Source organism: Portunus trituberculatus, chromosome 18 (genome assembly GCF_017591435.1).
Source record: "Portunus trituberculatus isolate SZX2019 chromosome 18, ASM1759143v1, whole genome shotgun sequence".
Taxonomy (NCBI): Eukaryota; Metazoa; Arthropoda; class Malacostraca; order Decapoda; family Portunidae; genus Portunus; species Portunus trituberculatus.
The window spans coordinates 5,420,896-5,442,175 of record NC_059272.1 but is presented as its reverse complement, the minus strand read 5'-3'; the positions used below and the strand labels follow the sequence as shown (position 1 = coordinate 5,442,175).

Below are 21,280 nucleotides of genomic sequence, written 5' to 3'. Positions count from 1 at the left end.
CCAACTTCTTATGACTTAATTTAATTATGAGGGAGATTTCAAGACAATTTTCCTTGGTGACTAAGTGAGCCTTTTTCATGTTGTACGCTACCTTCCTATCTTACGTGAAAAAAAACACCTGGCACTTGTGTTGTTAAAGGAAAGGGGATTCTATGTCTATGCCTCATGTATTTGGGTTTACTTTATTCACTGAAGGGAGATTGTTGCAGACTATCTTTATTAAGCATTGCAAAATTTTTCATGATCTGTCCAATTTGTGCCAGTGATGTGTTTACTGTGGCTCCCACTATTGGCACATCATTATAAAATCTTTGTTCCTTACAATAATTTATGATGATTGTAAGGATTGTATGATGATCCTGTGGTGAAAGACTGGAATTCATTTCCCATCTATGTGGCAGAAGCTGATTCAATACTTTAAAAAAAGATTGACTGACTTTATGAATGACCACCTATTTATTTTGTGCTGTTATTTCGATTGATATATCTTTAATTTTTGTTGTAGGCTTGTAGTACACTTTGTAGCCCTTTTATTGATATGCATTCCTTGGTGATACTCTTTATGGCTGACATGCTGGCTGTGCTGTGCTGGGATTCCACTCTTGTCACTCCCATCAAGTAAAACTAGGAAATTCATGCAGTGATAATTGTGACCTGAAAAGGCATTTATCCTTTAGTAAGTAACAAAGTAACACTCACAGAGTGCTCAATAGAGTACATCTCATAATATGTCCCTTGACCTTGCAAAATACAATTTTCCATTTTTTTTTTTTATCAAATAAGCTGGATTAATGCATATTCTACTGCATTACAAGCTGTGTTATCCTTCATTTGATGTGTTGCTTTATCTATTGCCACACCAAGTACTGCACAACTTGCACATATTCAGTAATAGTACTTGATATAAAACAATTTATGCAAAGTATTTTATTATATTTGAATATCATTGGCCACTTTCATACAAGCTATCAGTTAAATGCTATCAATCTATCATACATCAGGTACTAAATCACCTGTGATTCTAGTTTAGGGTGTAGCCTACATACATAGGTACTATGCCATTAAAATAATTGGTCTTTTGGTTAATAATAAAAGTAACATAGTTTTAATCTGCAAAAATATTTGAAACAATAACGCATAATATATATATATATATATATATATATATATATATATATATATATATATATATATATATATATATATATATATATATATAAATTAATGTTCAGTACATATACATCAGTGAAGCCAGTAATGCATGGTGTTGCTATTTATCACAGTGCCTCAAGTTAAGGTGTGTGTAATGCTGACCCATCACACTTCAACAATCTTGAACTTGTACTCATGTACTATAAGTAAATGGTACAAAAGCATTTCCTGTTGATTTGATTAATGATTATATAATAACAGAATACATGACATCTACATAAAAAAAAAATTCCTTGCTTTTTATTTTAATAGAGGATCAACATTTGAAATAAATTCAGAAAATATAAACAAAACATTTCCATGAAATTTCTAAAATTTATTATAAAAGTATGAAGGCATATGGAACAATTCTCTCTCTCTCTCTCTCTCTCTATATATATATATATATATATATATATATATATATATATATATATATATATATATATATATATATATATATATATATATATATATCCACACACACACATACATACTGCATTACAGTAAATAATGGATGATTCTTGAATTATTTACAAAGTTACTTGAGAACATGTGTTGGCATTATACAATTTATTTTGTGATATTAAGAAGTCACAATACGCAAAAGGCCATGATGGGCTGAATGCTGCACCACGATTTAACATTAAATTTTGATAAACCTTGTCTTATGCTGTGACATTTTTTGGTTTTTATGTAGTGTGTGAAGTATTGTAGTGTTGATAGTTTCAAAGTTGGGGAATGAATATGTCATGTAATATGGAATGAAGTTCTGAATAATAGAAATATAAGGATATATTTAAGAGGAAAGGACAGACTAAAAGATAAGGGTTGACTGCCACATTAGAGATTGACAGATGAATAGGAGTTGAAGTCCCCGTTTATCTCTTAAGACAATAAACCCTTGGAGAGAATGGTGTACAGAGCATGTTTGAGTGTAGTATTGTGAATGTGTGTGTGTGTGTGTGTGTGTGTAATTCACTGTTTGATCTGCTGCAGTCTCTGACGAGAAAGCCAGACGTTACCCTACGGAACGAGCTCAGAGCTCATTATTTCCGATCTTCAGTTAGGCCTGAGACCAGGCACACACCACACACCGGGACAACAAGGTCACAACTCCTCGATTTACATCCCGTACCTACTCACTGCTAGGTGAACAGGGGCTACACGTGAAAGGAGACACCCAAATATCTCCACCCGGGTGTGTGTGTGTGTGTGTGTGTGTGTGTGTGTGTGTATTTACCTAATTGTATTTACCTAATTGTAACATACGGGAAAAGAGCTATGCTCGTGTTGTCCCGTCTCCATATCTATTAATGTCCAGCTTTTTCTTAAAATCATGAATATTCCTTGCGCTGACCACTTCCACGTCTAAACTATTCCATGCTTCCACCCTTCTATGAGGGAAGCTATATTTTTCACATCTCTCCTATAAGTGGCCATTTTAGTTTTTTCCCATGCCCTCTCGACATTCTTCCATTCCACATACACAGATCTTCCCTATCCATTTTTTCCATGCCAATCATCACTCTGTATATTGCTATCAGGTCTCCCCTTTCTCTCTGTTTTCCAGGGTTGGAAGTTGCATTCTTTTCAGTCTGTCTTCATAAGTCAAATCTCTTAAGTCAGGCACCATTTTCGTTGCAGCCCTCTGTACTTTCTCTAGTTTCCTTATGTGTTTCTTTAAGTTCGAGCCCACTGTATTGTTGCATATTCAAGCCTCGGTCTTATCATTGCAGTAATTATTTTCTTCATCATTTCTTCATCTAAATATACGAACGCCACTCTTATGTTCCTCAATAAGTTCAATACTTCTCCAATTATTTTGTTTATATGTCTCTCTGGCGATAGGTCATTGGTAATTGTCACCCCAAGGTCTTTTTCTTCATGACTGGTTTTATGTCTTCATTTCCTATCTTGTACATACTCCTGATTCTTCTTTCACTCTTGCCAAACTCTATTTTCTTGCATTTTGTCGTGTTGAACTCCATTTGCCATGTACAGCTCCATTTCCATATTCTGTCCAAGTCTTCCTGGAGTAGTTCGCAATCTTTGTCACATCTCACTTTTCTTAACAATTTTGCATCGCCTGCAAATAGGCTCACATAACTGGACACCCCATCCACCATGTCATTTATGTAGACCGCGAACATTACTGGTGCCAACACTGATCCCTGTGGAACTCCACTCTCCACCAATCCCCATTCTGATGGTCTGTCCTTAATTATTGTTCTCATTTCTCTTCCTACCAAAAGTCTTCCATCCATTTTAGTAAACTGCCATGCACTCCTCCTACCATTTCAAGTTTCCAGATCAGTCTCTGGTGTGGTACCTTATCAAAGGCCTTTTTAAATCCAGATATATTCCATCAGCCCAACCATCTCTTTCCTGTATTACATCTATCACCCTCGAATAGTAACATATCAGGTTTGTCGTGCATGAACGCCTTTTCTAAAACCAAATTGACACTCACAAAGTATGTCATTTTTCTCCAAGAAGTCTGTCCATCTATTCTTCACCACCCTCTCACACATCTTAGCTACCACACTTGTAAGTGACACTGGTCTATAGTTCAATGGGTCTCTCTTGTTACCTGATTTATAGATTGGGACAATGTTAGCTCTTTTCCAGTCTTGGGGCACTACACCTTCCCTTAATGAGGCATCAATTACTTCACAAACTTTTTCTGCCAATTGCTCCTGCATTCTCTTAAAATCCATCCTGATACCCCATCAGGTCCCACAGCTTTTCTCACTTCTAAACTCCCCATCATGTTCTTGATCTCCTCCACAGTTACTTGAAACTCCTTCATAATCCCTTTCTGTTCCATTACCAGTGGTTTGTCAAAAGCAGTCTCCTTTGTGAATACCTTCCGAAAGCATCCATTCATAGCCTCTGCCATTTCCTGGGATCTTCACTGCATACTCCATTTACTTCTAAACTTTCAATACTTTCTCTATTTTTGATGTTGTTGTTCACATGTCTGTAAAAAGCCTTGGTTGGTCTTTACATTTATCAATTATATCCTTTTCTTGTTTCTTTCTTTCTTCTCTTCTAATCAACACATATTCATTTCTTGCTCTTTTGTAACTTTCCCACTGCTTAATCCGTCTTTTCCTTCTCCACCTCTTCCATGCATCCTCTTTTCTTGTTCTAGCCTTTTCACATCTATCGTTAAACCAGTCCTGCTTTCCAACTTCTATGTTGTCTTATTGGTACAAATTTTTCTCACCTTCTTTGTATATTTTTATAAATTCTTTCCACTTTTCATTTGCTCCCTTAGCACTCTTGAATTTCATCCAATTTGTCTCTTGAAAGAATGTGTGTGTGTGTGTGTGTGTGTGTGTGTGTGTGTGTGTGTGTGTGTGTGTGTGTATTTACCTATTTGTGTATTACAGGACCCGAGCTAAGCTCTCTGTGTCCTGTCTCCTTGTCCATTCCTGTCATATCTCTCTTTCATCAGATTGACACACACCGCGTCAACGACATAACTGCTCAGTTTATTCCACTTATCAATGCTACGATGCGGGAAACTGTATTTTCTCACGTCATTTAGACAGATGTCCTTTATTAGCTTTTTTCCATGTCCTCGGAGATAATTACTTGTGGTCACCTTTATCAACTCTCTATCCAGTATGTCAATCTTGTTCACCAATTTATACATTGTTATCATGTCTCCTCTTGTTCTTCTCTCTTCTAATGTGATCAGCCCCAGCTTCCTCAGTCTTTCCTCATAGTCTAACTCCTAGAGTCCTGGCACCATCCTTATTGCCAGCCTTTGTACCCTTTCTACCTTTTTCACATTTTTCTTCATATGCGGTGACCAGACACATGCTGCATATTCTAGCTGGGGTCTTATTAAGGTACATAATATCTTCATCATTCCTTCATCTAGGTAGTGAAATGCAAGGCCAATATTTTGAAGCATGTATGTTTTCCAAAAAATCTTGTTAATGTGTTTCTCCAGTGACAAAGTGTTTTGCACGGTTACTCCTAAGTCTTTCTCCTCATTGGTCTCTTTAATTTTCTCATCACCCAGTCTGTAATCCCAGTTTGGTCTGTATCTACTTCCCATTTTCATAACATGGGTCTTGTCTATATTAAATTCCATCTGCCACTCCTTACTCCACTCATATATTTTATCAAGATCTTCCTGTAACTTGTTACAATCTTCCACATTCTTTACTCTCCTCATAATTTTAGTATCGTCCGCAAACATGTTCATATAACTGTCAATTCCTACTGGCATATCATTAACATAAATCAAAAACATGATGGGACCAAGCACTGACCCTTGTGGAAATCCACTGGTTACCTTCTTCCACTCGGACTTCTTTCCTCTCACTACTTTTCTCATTTCTCTTCCCATTAAGTAATTTTCCATCCATTTTGCTAGTTTATCATTTACTCCTCCAGTCATCTTTAGTTTCCACATCAGTCTGTTGTGTGGTACTTTATCAAAGGCCTTTCTCAAGTCCAGGTAGATAGCTTCCACCTATCCCTCTCTATGTTGCAGTATGTCAGTCACTCTTGAATAAAAACATAATAAATTGGATACACACGATCTTCCTTTTCTGAAACCAAACTGCCTTTCACTCAGAATGTTTTCACTTTCTAGATACTCACTCCACTTAGCTTTAATTACTTCTTCACATACCTTGCACAATATACTAGTCAACGATACTGGTCTATAATTTAGTGGTTCCATCATACTACCATTCTTATATATTCTCCATATCTACACTTATCCAATCTTACTTTAAAAGTGTGCACACTCGTTGCAGACACTACTTCTTCATCTAAACTGTTCCACGTCTCAATACATCTCTGCGGGAAACTATATTTTTTAATATCTCTCAGACATCTTCCCTTTCTCAGCTTTTTACTATGCGATCTTGTGCTTTGGATGTCATATTCTTCTCTCAGGATCAGTTTCTCATTATCCACTTGGTCCATTCCGTTGATTAATTTATAGACTTGTATCAGGTCTCCTCTCTCCTTCTTTGTTCCAAGGTTGGTAGATCCATAGCCTTTAGTCTCTCCTCATATGTCATCCCTTCAAGTTCTGGGACCATTCTTGTAGCCATTTTTGTAGCCTCCAATTTCTTATGTGTTTCTTTTATGAGGGGTCCACACTACTCCTGCATATTCCAATCTGGGTCTTATTATAGTATTTATCAATTTCTTCATCATTTCTTTGTCCATGTAGTGAAATGCTACTCCAATATTCCTCAGCAAATTATATGTTTCTCTAAAAATTCTATCAATATGGCTTACTGGTTGATTGTTTTCTTCCATCGTCACTCCTAAGTCCTTTTCCTTTTTACTTTCTCCAGTTCTACTCCATCTCCCATCTTATAGATTCCCACAGGTCGTCTTTCACTCTTTCCCATTTCCATGACATGGCTTTTGTTCACATTGAATTCCATTTCCCACTTCTTACTCCATTCCCAGATCTTATTTAGGTCTTCTTGCAGTATTTCACAATCCTCCTTTTGCTTTATAACTCTGCACAGTTTCGTATCATCCGCAAACAAATTTATGTAGCTGTTCACTCCTTCTGGCATGTCGTTAATATAAATGAGGAAAAGTATTGGTGCCAATACTGACCCCTGTGGCACTCCGCTTTCTACTGCTCTCCACTTGGACTTCATATCTTTAACTACCGTCCTTATTTCTCTCCCTCAAATAATTTTCTATCCATCTCAATGTGCTTCCTTTTAAGCCACCCTTCTCTCTAACTTCCACAGTAATCTTGCGTGTGGCACTTTGTCAAACGCCTTTTTAAATCCAAATAGATGCAGTCAACCCATCCTCTCTCTCTTGTACTCTATCAACTATTCTAGAATAGAAACTCAATAAATTAGTTACACAAGACCGTCCTTTTCTAAAACCAAATTGGCTATTTGATATTAATTTGTTGTCTTCAAGGAACTCGATCCATTGTTTCTTTATTATTCTTTCACACATCTTGCATATTACACTAGTTAGTGATACCGGTCTGTAATTTAAAGGTTCTTCTTTCCTTCTGCTCTTATATATGGGAACCACCTCAGCTCTTTTCCATTCTACTGGCACTGTTCCATTTTCTATTGAGCATTTTATGATGTTGTATATAGGACTTGCTAGTTCTTCCCTACATTCTTTCAGTATTCTGCCTGAGACTTCATCCGGTCCCATTGCCTTCTCTTCATCCAGTTCCTTCATTAACTCTTTTATTTCAAGCTTGGTTACTTTAATCTCTTTCATATAGATTATCTCTCTATTACCCTGTGGCCTCTCAAATTTGGATTCTTTAGTAAAGACCTCCAGGAATTTTTTATTTAGTAGTTCTGCCATACTTTTTGGGTCTTCCACCATCCCGTTCTCTCCTTTTAACCTTTCTATTGTTTCTTTTGCCTAATTTTTCCATTTATGAATCTATAGAACAATTTTGGTTGCTCCTTACATTTTTGACAATATCTTTTCAAGTTCTTTTCCTCTTCCTTCCTCATCTTAACATATTCATTTCTTGCTGCCTTGAAGTTTTCCTTGTTTGTTGGATTCCTATTTCTCCTCCACCTTTTCCATGCTCCATCTCTTTTCTCCTTTGCCCTAGCACACCTTGCATTAAACCAATCTTTCTTTCCTTCTTCTTTTGGTCTATATTTTGGGACATATTCCTGACTCCTGTTTTGTATATTTCCAAAAATAAGTTATATTTGTCTTGCATTGTCTCTGAGTTTTCCATCTCCTCCCAGTGTGTGTGTGTGTGTGTGTGTGTGTGTGTGTGTGTGTGTGTGTGTGTATATATATATATATATATATATATATATATATATATATATATATATATATATATATATATATATATATATATATATATATATATATATATATATATAACAAAACAAATATAGAAAGTAAACTGAAGAACATAAAACTATTATTGCACCCAAATTAAAGCAAAGGACAGTAAAAAATTGCACCTCAATTAAAACAAAGGTCAGTAAAAACCCCAAACATTAAGCTAATAAAAGGAAAGAAAAGTGTCCGTACTTATCAATAATCTGTAACACGCCTTGTTCTGAAAAAAGAAGAAAGAAGTGGTAATGGTCATCCCTAACTTATCTACACTATCATAAATTCATTGAAATATGCAACAGTACTTTCAATATTTCATTCCTTTCTCTGGTAAGCTCTGGAATTCCCTGCCTGTGTCTGTATTTCCAACTTCCTATAACTTGTCTTCATTCAAGAGGGAGGTTTCAAAACATTTGTTCCTGTCCTTTGGCTAATTCTTTGGGCTCCATAAGGAGACTGGTTACTGAGTGGGCCTTTTTCTTTATATTTATGTTCCCATTGGTCAATCCTCCTCTCCTACATTAAAAAACATATACATAACCTATTTGAAAGGTATCTATTATATTCAAGTGTAAATAATTGGTACAGGTAGCTCCAGAAAATAGAAGCATTTAGTTTCCATTTTGATAGCACTACCAGTGGATTCTTATCTAACAAAACATCTAACAATTGGCTAAAAGGGTTTACATTCAATGGATCTTGCAAAAATGAGTTTTCAATAAAAAATGTATGATACCAGTTCAAATATACAATATGCAGCACAATAAATGAGTGTATATTACAGAAATATCAATTCAACAGCCTGAAAGGGAACACAGCACTTAAAAAGACACACCTTGAAGATTGGTGACACACACTGCACACGTATGCTATGCTGGATTCTTCCAATTTCTGCCAACGGTAAGATGAAATGTTCTCGCACTCTTGATGGTACCACCTTTTGCAGCGATCACATTCCATCATGCTGTCACCATCCTCATATGGTAACCTGCAATGACAAAAAACATCAAAAGTAGTGGTGTGTGCATTACCGTTAGATTGGCTGACATCATGGGGAAACATTTCCATTTTGCCATTTCTTAAGCAACTAGCCAATTGTTGTCTCATTTTACTTTGTTTCCAGACACAATAACTAGGATTGACTTCAAAACATAAAGCAGTTGCATTAGCAATGGCAAAAAGTCCACAGTCATTGCATCCATTCTGCTGCTTGCACTTAGGTTTCTGAATTGTAATTGTAGTGTTATCTTCCCAAAATAACAATGAGGCTGCTACTTTTTTTACAATAGTAGGAATGTTGATATTTTTTGTCTGCAAACTGTCATACAAGTTGACATTTCCTGGCTTAACAATGCCCAAGACAGAATTACTCAAAGTTATCCAATGATGGTTAACATTCATTACTTGAACAAGTGGAAAGTCTTTAGGTGCATATCCACCATATGAGGATCCTTGTAAAATGACTGTGCTCTGAAATCCCATGATGTGAGAAAATTGATGTGCCAAAAGTGATTGAGCAGCATCAATAACAGTGTTACCTAGCCATTCATAGGAAGAGGAAAGAATCCTTGATATTTCCTCTTAATTTTTTGAGCTGGAATGCATCTCAAGAGGCTTCAGAGGATGCACTGGTTGGATAGAGTGATGACATTGGCGCTTGGTGGTTGATTTCTTGTCAACAATCTTTCTTTTCCTCGTCAGTGTTGTTGGCTTGCAGTCTGAATATTGAGGGACATTATTGATAACTATCTTTAGTAATGAAATCAATTGTTCTAGCGGTGATTTATAAGATGTAACAAGAACATTCAAGGCATACTCTAACAAAGTTGTACAGAAGCTTATTTTTTATGTAAGAGGTGAAATCTGATCAAGGGCAACAAGAAACATTCAACAAAAAGGCCCACTTAGAAACCAGTCATTGAGCAGGTTTGAGAGGGTTGGTTAAAAGAATAAGATCAGTGCCTTGAAACTACCCTCTTCAGTGAGTTCAAGGCATAGGTAAATAGAAATACAGAAAAGGTATGGAGTTGCAGAGCATTCCAGATAAAGATACGAATGATTGAGAGTCCTGATTAACTCGTGCATTAGAGAGTTGGACAGAGTAGGGCTGAGAGGAAAAAAGAGAAAAAAAGTCTTGTTCAGCAAGGCAAAGGGAGGAGAGAAGAAATGCAGTTAGCAAGATCAGAAGAGCAGTTGGCATGAAAATAGCGGTAGAAAATAGCAAGAGATACACAATGCAATGGTGAGAAAGGGTGAAGACAGTCAGTCAGAGAGGAATAGACAAGAAGCTTTTAGTTCCACCTTATTTACAAGAACCAATTTAATTTGACCAATTTACAATTAGCTTGCTCGTCAGTTATGAACAAGATAAAACCAACAAATGTAATTAAAGAAATAAAATTAAGATTTATAACATTTTGAGTTTTCATGATTCACATCACACTAACATTTCTGAAAAATCATTACTCTCTTAACAAGGATCATCTTATCTACAATTACCACTTTAGGCTTTCCCTAAATTACCTGTAGACTCAGGATTTAAGAACACCAGCAATGCATTCCTTACCAACAGTGGTGATGGGCAGTGATGTGACATGCTGTGACCCTTTAGAAAGGAGCATGTCAGGCTGCTGCCCCACACCACGGTCTGTAGGTGGGGAAGAGTTGCCTTGGGGCTTCTCCCCAGATGCCGTGGATTCTGAAAAGCATTTAGAAACAATTAATTTATAAAGGAAACAAGGCTCATGATGATTGTACACTCTTCAATCTACATACATGGAGTATTTAAGAACACCAGCAATGCATTCCTTACCAACAGTGGTGACGGGCAGTGATGTGACATGCTGTGACCCTTTAGAAAGGAGCATGTCAGGCTGCTGCCTCACATCACCACGGTCTGTAGGTGGGGAAGAGTTGCCTCGAGGCTTCTCCCCAGATGCCGTGGATTCTGAAAAGCATTTAGAAACAATTAATTTACAAAGGAAACTAGGCTCATGGTGATTGATTGTACACTCTTCAATCTACATACATGGAGTATTTAAGAACACCAGCAATGCATTCCTTACCAACAGTGGTGACGGGCAATGTTGTGACATGCTGTGACCCTTTAGAAAGGAGCATGTCAGGCTGCTGCCCCACATCACCACGGTCTGTAGGTGGGGAAGAGTTGCCTTGAGGCTCCTCTCCAGATGCCGTGGATTCTGAAAAGACAGAAAATATGGGAGAACCATTTCTTGCAGCTGATGGCAGCAATATTTGGTCACAAACTTGTGCATGCTTCTGTGCAAAACTGGGCAATTTATATGGTTTAATGTGAACACAGTTATCTAAGATACTGTGTATGTCATAAGGTCCGAGCCAGTCCTCCTCAAGCCGGGAACCTTTCCTTCCTTGCTTTTTATTATTCTTTATAAGAACTTTCATTCCAATTTTGAAGTTGAATGACTTATATCCTTTGGTCTTCCTCATTTCATAATACTTTTTTGTTTAGCTTGAGCTTCAGCAATATTATTGTCAACTTTTTCTTTGACAGCTTTGATAGAGTTGATTCTAGATTCTATTGCATCATCAGATGGATTCAAATTTGGGAACTCTAAAATACTGGATTCTTCATTATCATTTTCTTGAAGTTCAATGAACAGTCTTGGCTGTCTACCAAACATCAAGAAAAAGGGGGAATACTTTGTAGAAGCTTGCACTGAAGTTCTGATACCAAATAAAGCAACCTCTAAATGTCTGTCCCAGTCATCTTGATTTTCATTGACTAATTTAGTCAAAACAGCCTTCAGCATCTGGTTGGTTCTTTCATCTTGACCATTAGTCTGGGGGTGGTATGCAAGTGTAACTAAGTGCTTTACTCCAAAAATGGAAAAGAGCTGATCATTTAATCTATTGCAGAATTCCTTTCCCTGATCAGTTAAAATTTTCTCTGGGGGACCAAAACGGTAAAAAATACTCTGTAACACATCACAAACAAGATCAGCAGATTTTGAAGGGAATGGAAATGCCTCTATGAATTTGGACCATAAATCTGTCAAAGTGAGGATGTACTTGTTGCCTGATTGGCTCTCTGTTAGGGGGCCTATTAAGTCTACACCAACCATCTGCCAAGGGCCTTCAGTCTTAATTGGTTTCAAAAGTTGTCCTACAGTTTTTATCTTCTGGGATCTTTGACATTTATCACATTCACTTATCCATTTCATGACATCTTTCTTTATGCCTAGCCAATAAAATCTTTCTGTAATCTTAAAAATAGTCTTATTGATACCCATGTGGGCTCTTCTGCTAGAGCCATGAACAACTTCAAATATTTTCCTATTTTGTTCCTCAGTGAAGATAACTTCTTTCAAGTGAACTGGTCCTCCTTCCTTTTCTTTGCAGATGTAATAAAGCCTGTCCTGGTCAGCATCTGGAATTTTTGAGTAGTTTTAACACCATGCAATCAGAAAGTGTGCTAAGGGAAGAAGGAAGACCAAAGTAGAAGCTTTATGTATGAGCCAAGGAAAAGAAAAAAAAGACAGGTTCTAGTTTCCTAAGAAAAGAACACAATAATATCCAGTTGAAGAAATGATGAGACTCTTGAAAGAATCAAAGTCACAGGAGAGGAAAAGAGTTAGCATGAATGAAACTAAAGACAAAAAGAGATGTAACATTGCACCAAAGAAACAAACTGAAGATTAACATTATAGAAGCTAGAAATGGATGCAACATTTACATTTCAGGAGAGAGAGAGAGAGAGAGAGATACGTACCATGAAGTTGGAAACGCTTAGCAAACCTATAGAGACAATATCTCTCCCTGCTGTTGAAGTTCCCCAAGTCACCAGTCTTAAGAAACTTCCGCACATCCTCCAAAGTGTAACTTCTTTGAGTCTAAAAGAGATCATGATTAGTTAATAATCACACTGAATAGTTAATAATGACATGAATGCAGCAAAAAATAGTCGTCAGTATCACACAACTAATGACCATAGTTCTCAAGAAATGGTAAATATTCATTCCTAAAAGGTACCTTTGATTTTCAATGTTAAACAAGATAACCTATTTCCATTCTTTTTCCTTCATACCTTGGTTTAACCATATATAAACTAGTCAAACCAAGATTAACCTAGTAAGCCTGAGTCTGTTTTGCTAGGGACACAGGAAACATTAAGAAAAACAGTAGACATACCTCAATTTTGTTACTTATCATCCCATATTCATTTTGTTTTATGCAAAATTAAAGTAATTTTCTAACAAACAACAATAACAAATGTTCTATATATTTTCAAAAATAAGTTATATTTCTCTTGCACTCTCTCTCTTAGTTTTCCATTTTCTCCCACTTAACATATTTGAAATAGTGAGTGTGTGTGTGTGTGTGTGTGTATTCACTCTCACTGTTTGATCTGCTGCAGTCTCTGACGAGACAGCCAGACGTTACCCTACGGAGCGAGCTCAGAGCTCATTATTTCCGATCTTGGGATAGGTCTGAGACCAGGCACACACCACACACTGAGACAACAAGGTCACAACTCCTCGATTTACATCCCGTACCTACTCACTGCTAGGTGAACAGGGGCTACACGTGAAAGGAGACACACCCAAATATCTCCACCCGGCCGGGGAATCGAACCCCGGTTATCTGGCTTGTGAAGCCAGCGCTCTAACCACTTAGCTACCGGGCCGTGTGTGTGTGTGTGTGTGTGTTCACAGTCGCCTGCTGGTCAACCAGTTAGTCTTCCCCATTACGGAGCAGGCTCTGAGCGCATGGACTGGTCTTCAAGTAGGACCAAGACCACACATCACACACATCACAACCTCTCAAATTACATCCCATACCTATTTTACTGCAAAGTGAACAGGGTTACACACATTAAGAGGGTTGCCCATTTGCCTTGCCGCTCCCATGACTCAAACTCAGACTCCTTCAGTTGTGAGCTGAGTGTGCTAACCACTACACTACGCAGTGTGTGTGTGCGTGTGTGTGTATCTTGTGCTGACAACTTGAATTGCTAATAAGCCGAGAAGCTCATATCCTGAGGCACCACTGTATTCCTATTTTTTTTATCTTGCATCTCCTGTTTGTAGTACGTCTAATTTTGGTCACATATAAATTCTTTAGCACTTTTCAGGTTTATCTTTCAATATGATCTCCTGTTAGTAGTATTGGTCATGTATAAATTGTTTAAATCTCTTCAGCTTCATCTTTCATTGTGATAATATAGTACCCTAGGAGATTACTTTTCATCCTTTTTCACCACTCCATGATACACACCACTTGCACAGATGCCACAAACATCTCACAATCTTCTCTTACTCTCACCCTCTCATCTCATCACTCTACATGCCTGTCACATCAGTCACTTCCACAACAAGCACCCACTATACCACTGTGCCTTATTTCACATCCAGGTCTATATTAGGTAAAATTCACTCATTATGCTTATGTAAGTCTCTTTTGTTTTCTTCCTTTCATGATTTGATACCATTCACAACTTTATATTCTCTCTATCCATCTCATAGTGTTTACCTACCACTGATCTCAGATGCATAAATCCACTTTTATAGTTAAGATTTTTACATTTTTGGGGGGAAACAATAAACAAACTTACATACATCCTTGTAACTTCTACATATCTCTACAACCCTTCCCTTCATGTGTATTTAGAATAACTATCTCCATCCACTCATCAGGTACACTACTACTTTTTGTTTCCATGCCAGTTTACACAATCAGAATTATTCAATCTCCTATAACTTCACCATATTTTAACATCAATGCAGTCATTCCTTGTGCTTCTATATAGAGCTACATGACACATTATTTCCTCTCTCATTTCATTACATTAAAAAAATTTTGACTTTAACACACAAGCAACAATTATTTCTTACTGCTTGCAAGAATTGTATACTCTTTAGTCTCATATATCATGTTCTTCCCTCCCCCGCCCTTTTTTTTTTATTTATTTATTTTTTTTTTTTTTTTTTTTTTTACATCTGGAACAACTTAATATTGTCACTGATTTTTGTACACTTAGCTTTCCACCAAACATCTCATCCACTCTCATCTTTCATTTTCATGTTCAAAGATCAACACTGTTTTTTTCACATTTTCATTTTTGACACACTTTTTTGCAATATTTTCTCATATAAGCCCTCTTCCCTTCAATGTTCTCCTTCATCTTAACCTGCCGCCATGTACTTGCTTTTACTCTTATCCCAAAAGACTTCTTCCAGCTGCTATTGTTATTACTATTTCACTGAATACTTTAATATCTTTAGCCTTTAATTCCTCCCCAACTGTCCTCTAAGTTATTTTTCACATATCTTTACTACGATGATCTCCACAGGCATGGATCTCCAAACATGCAAAACATCGCATCCCTCTCATACTGCAATCCAAAAAACTTTCCACCAACTAACACAACACAGTGGTTTGTCCACAGTTGCATTTAACTCTGTAGATCACGCCCATCAAACATTTCTTGCCGCGCGTCATTTCACATTTCCTCATCTCTCATCCACTGTTCTTTTTACTGCACATACAGGCATAAGATACATTAAACACTGAATGCCCTAACTATTTCCATACAAACAATGCATCAATATGCCACAATAATGCCAATTTAAGCTTGTTCCTTGACATGCATGGCATGAAGACGTTGTATACATATATATATATATATATATATATATATATATATATATATATATATATATATATATATATATATATATATATATATATATATATATATATATATATATATATATATATATATATATATATATATATATATATATATATATATATATATATATATATATATATATATATATATATATATATATATATATATATATATATATATATATATATATATATATATATATATATATATATATATATATATATATATATATATATATATATATATATATATATATATATATATATATATATATATATATATATATATATATATATATATATATATATATATATATATATATATATATATATATATATATATATATATATATATATATATATATATATATATATATATATATATATATATATATATATATATATATATATATATATATATATATATATATATATATATATATATATATATATATATATATATATATATATATATATATATATATATATATATATATATATATATATATATATATATATATATATATATATATATATATATATATATATATATATATATATATATATATATATATATATATATATATATATATATATATATATATATATATATATATATATATATTGATCAATAATGCATCTTACTTTTGAAGTTGCATCAAATTAATCTATTTAGCCATGTTATACTTACAATATCATATTATTGCTATTCATTTGCAAACTAACTATATTTTCTTAATTGTTTTCACACCTATGTGATATTTATTTTGCTCACTGCATTGTATGACATGTTATATTATAATTATTGTTCTTTTTGAAGTGTTTAAGTATTGACTAGAGTGCTCGGTGAGGATACCTTCGTTAGCGTGGTCGAGCAATGTGATGGACACTACTTAATGTAATGTGTACCGTATGGATGTACTGCGGCCGTGGGTATTGTTCCGCTACCCCACCCCATGCCAGTGATGCCACACGTTCAGTCGTTCCCAACACAGCTTCGGGAACAGACTCACGCTCGCCTGGCTGGTCCTCCTGTCAAGTACAGCCAGTCTACCTCTACAGTCTACTGTTTACAGTCACACTCCAGTGTGTAGACTGTAATCCTGTATCATCACGCAAGCTACAAGCTTCATTCAAGGCGCCCAGACTACAAGTCTCTGGCCGCCGGCTACTCATCAAGCCTCCACGCGCTCGCTACCAAGTATTTTGTATTCCTACAATAAACACAGGGAAGCTTCCCCCTGGTGTTTCTTTCCATCACACCTGCATATGTCATTGGTGCCACTGGTACCAGGACGGGGAACCGTTGATGGTGACCATTGGAATGTTAGGTATTCGCCTTCTGGTGAAGCACAGAAGGCTAGACTTCTGGGCACTCACCGTCAGGCCCCCAACGGGAAGTCCAAGAGTGGACAAGGTTAAGCCCAAGTTGGAGTGAAAGTTGAGCTTCGTGGATAGTGGAAGCAGAACAAAGGAGAGAAATGTCATCAGCATAGATAAGTGCATGTGTGCCAGGAGAGGAGGGAAAGTCAGAAAGTAAGACATTGAAGAATAGAGGGCTAAGTGGAGAACCTTGAGGAACACCCCTAGTGATTGGATATGACGTAGAGTAGGTGTTACCAGTCGCCAGGGAGAAGGATCTATTTGTTAGGAAGGACTGAACCCAACTTAGTGGTGGACCAAAGAATCCAAAGCGGGCAAGTTTCTCGAGAATTGAGTTGTGTGAGGCGGAGTCAAAAGCACCCTTAAGATCTAAAAAAGCTACTAAAGTGAATTTTTTTTTGGTTAAATCCTTCCTGAATGTGATGCTCCAGCAACAGCAAGGCATCAAGGGTGCCCCGGTGAGGGTGAAAACCAAACATGTTGGGTGGTAGGTGTTTTTGTTCCAACCACCAGGTTAGTCTATTTTTGAATGACATGCTCGAAAACCTTGCTAATGTTAGACAGGAGGCTAATAGGTCTATAAGAGGAGGCTACGGTTGGGTCCTTGCCAGGCTAAGGAATAGGAATAGTGGTGGCAAGACGCCACACTGAAGGGAACGTCCCCAACAGCCAGCTGTTGTTGAGGACGTCCAGAAGGAGCTGCAGCAGAGCATTTGGGAGGCATCGAAGAAACTTGTTTGGCACATCATCCGGTCCCGTGGCCTTCTTAGCAGACAGTGAAAGTAAGGTTGAGGTGAGTTCCTGGGGAGTTATAGCAGTACTAATTTCATGGCGGGAGTGTGAGGAAGAGGATAGCACAGGTGTGGGCACAGGATATGAAGAGCCGAGTGTTGTGTGGATGTGGGTGGCAAGACACTCTGCTTTTTAGGCATCAATTGTGAGGAGGACACCATTACTAGTTAACGGGAAGGTGAGAGGGGGTTGTGGGTGGACCATCTTTCTGAAGAAAGACCAGGCTCGGGAGACTGAGGTGGAAAAGGACAGGGAAGCACTAAAGGAGGCCTACGCTGAGCATTTCTCATCAAGAATAACACACTTGCACTAGGCCTCTAGGTAATGAAAACGTTGGCGGAGTGGAGAGGTTGGGTTCCTTCGCCATGCTGCAAAGGCATGACACTTGGCCTGAAGGGCCACTACACACTTCCGAGACCACCAGGGGACTCAAAATGAACGGGAAGGGGAGGAAGTGACAAGGTGAAAGTGGTGGGATCTCACAGTCACCAAGACTTCTGTAAGGAAGTGAATTTTGTCATCTGATGGGAGAGTCGTGGGTGGGATGATTGATTTTAACTCTGTCTGAAAAGATACCAGGTCTCCCTTTTTGAATGACCAACGAGGTCTGCGTGAAGTGGGAGGGGGTGGTGGCACTGATGGGAAAGCAATAATCACAGGAAGATGGTCACTCCTCATGTAAGGGCCAGTAGTTATAGTGGTGAGGAGGAGTGGACCATTCTCTAGGCACAGGAAACCCTTCCACAGAGTGGAAGGGTTCCCTGAAACTGGGTCAATCCTGGTAGGGAGACCAAGAGGTGTGAGAAGGGAGACGGAATCACTATCTGCCATAAAACTTGAGAGTGACGCACCTGAACGGTTTCTCTGGTACCTGGGGAGGGCCGGTTCCCAGAAGTTGTGATGGACATTAAAGTCGCCCATAATTAATGCTGGGAAGGGAAGTTGAAAAAAACAAATGTTGAAATTCCTGAAGTGAGATATCAAGACATGGATTATAGATTAGCAGAATGTTTAATGGACCTGAGTCAAAGGTGACAGTCACTCCCAGATGTTCCAGTCCACCACCACCTGTGAAAAAAGGGATAGAGAGAGGGCTAGAAGGAAGGGACTGGTGGATCAGTAGAAGTAGGCCACCTCCTACTTCTCCGGTCTTCCTGTTCTTCCTGTATGAAGTATAGTTCGGAAAGGAGGGGGAGAATGGGTCTGTGAGCCACGTCTCACAGACACCAACAACGAGAGGAGAGTATGATGAGAGCGTGGTTTTAAAAGTTGGAAGTTTCCTGTACAAAGACTGGGCATTCCAGAAAATGAAGTGGGAGGCAAGTGGATCACTCACTGCATGAGTGATGTGATGAAGGAGAGGAGTCCTGGCAGGCACCGAAGGAGGCTTTCGCTGAAGCTAAGCCCTGAAAGCAGGAAGTTAAGAAATTCAGTGCTATTGGTGCTAATCTCTTAATAAAAGCAGGCCATGCAAAACCCGAAGCATGCTGGGCCGGAAGCGAGGAAGAGGATGGTACAAAGCCTGCACTACCAAGCGAGGGCAAGGACTGCTGGGCTGCTGGCTGTGGGGCTTTTGGCTGGGGAACCTTTGGTGGGTGGCATTGGTGTAGAGGGGTTGGGAGTAAAAATTCCCCAACATCTGTCGAGTCAGTTCTGTAGGGTCCCTCGGGAATGAAGGAGGGTCTGGTGGTGTGTCGTGGTGTGACTTAGTGGTGTGGTTTGTGGTGGTGACGGCTCTGTTGGGCCTTGGGTGAGGGTGGCTGGGCAGTTAGCGGTACCACACTAATAATGGGGCTCAGGGGCTTGATGGGAGCAGGAGTGGGAGCTGGGAAGGTAGCCTGGATGGGTGTAGGGTGAGGAGCAAGGGTGGGGGCAGAGGTGGGGGTTTTGGGTGTGCGAGGGTGAGTGAGGTGTAGGGGAGGAGGATGAGGGTTTCCTGGATTGGAGGGTGAGTGTGGTTTTGGTGCAGGTTTTGGTGGGCGAAAAGTGCCCAGGAGAATGCCTCTCATTTTTCGTTTGATGTCCAAGAGAGAATGGGCCCTGTTATGCTGCAGTTCTTGCAGATGCACTGCCTGGAGGCGAGCTGGGCACTGTTTGGAGGTGGGACAGTGGCCGGGACCACAAAACAAAAAATGGTCTTCCTTGACACACCCGTCAGTGTCATGGTAACCACTGCATTTCTTGCAGCGGGCACGCCCATTGCAGGAAATGTTGCCATGGCAAAACAGGAGGCAGCGGGTGCAGCGCATGATTGGGTGTGGGGCCTAACATGGTATACCATGTTTCCTATGGCCACCCTCTCAGGGAGGGGCCCACGAAATTTCAAGTGTATGGCCAGGTTTGGGACTGTCTGTCCCTCCTTGTCATGGTCTGGGAGGCGTAAAGCTTCAACATTTTGAGTGGGGCAGCCATCTAGGATGGTTACCTGAGTCATAATGTCATGTTTAGTCATGTCAGGGGAAACAGGATAAATTCTACCAAAGTCATAGGAAGAGTCATTGTCAGTAGCACCCAGCACTTAACAGGCCACTCCCCCAGTCGGGTTACTGACTCTGGGGCCTGCTCCAGGTGATCGAGGTTGGCCACCTCAAACTTGATTCCCCGTTCACCTGCAGTGATGGCCAAGGTTTGTTCAATGTACTTTTTGGCGAATATTGAGCCACACACAGCCCTGGATACCTTGACTGGGTGGATGAAGCATCTACTTCCATCAAGGGAGCGAATTCGTACCACCTGCTTACGAGTTGGGGGCGGGTGTGGGGGCCCAGCAGACTCAGCAGTGCGAGGAGGGGTAGAGGCGGTCACACAAGCGTAGGAGCGGGTAGCATAATCCTTAGCAGGCTTTATGGATTTGACAGATTCGTTTGTCTTACCAGGTGATGGTGTTTTGGTACGCTTGATGATCATGGTGGAGTCGTCCATGTGGTCACCTGGTGAAGTGGAGCCGGCACTTGCGGGGTTGGGGCCTGGCTTGACCGCTGTTTTTACCAGAGGCATCACCTCCACAGCGTCATCCAGCGCGTCCGTTGTTCTTCACTGTATGCTCTGCTGGTGGCGATGCTTGAGCTCTGTGGGTGAGGGAATGTTACTGCTGGTCGGAATAGAGCTGCTTGGAACCTACGTCTGGTCAGTATGCTGGCTAGCTTGAGAGTCCCCAGCAGAATTAAACGTTTGCTTCACCACCACATAAACACAGGCTGGTGGTGATGGTGGTGGTCACCACCAGGTTCACCATGGTCAAGGAGTTGGTTTGTAGTCTTGATGGTGTGACTTCGATCCTGGCCCACAGCAGTTACTTAGTAAGATTGGTGGTGCTTTCTCTTCAACTCCAGCTAGGGGTTGGCCTCAAGCTGACATGTCTGCCTTAATGACCGTTATGCAATCGATTGGCATTAAGCTC

The 21,280-nt window shown here is 38.9% G+C and overlaps 1 protein-coding gene across 3 annotated transcripts; it reads right to left on the bottom strand.

Moving 5' to 3' along the window:
• Window positions 1-290: 290 nt before the first annotated feature.
• LOC123505613 lies at window positions 291-12,294 on the bottom strand. Of its 3 annotated transcripts, XR_006675214.1 has the most exons (7): window positions 11,100-12,294; window positions 10,847-10,981; window positions 10,601-10,732; window positions 9,573-9,752; window positions 8,870-9,022; window positions 8,230-8,257; window positions 291-654 (listed from the first exon to the last, which is right to left on the bottom strand). XR_006675214.1 is itself a non-coding variant. In XM_045257145.1 (4 exons), the coding sequence occupies exons 1-4, from the start codon at window positions 11,500-11,502 to the stop codon at window positions 8,994-8,996; spliced, it is 699 nt and encodes a 232-aa protein (XP_045113080.1). In that variant the 5' UTR covers window positions 11,503-12,294; the 3' UTR covers window positions 8,822-8,993. The 3 variants fall into 3 exon arrangements, 1 of the variants encoding a protein (XP_045113080.1); XR_006675215.1 differs by lacking the exon at window positions 9,573-9,752; XM_045257145.1 differs by lacking the exons at window positions 291-654; window positions 8,230-8,257; window positions 9,573-9,752 and having other exon boundaries at window positions 8,822-9,022.
• Between the last annotated feature and the right edge of the window lie 8,986 nt (window positions 12,295-21,280).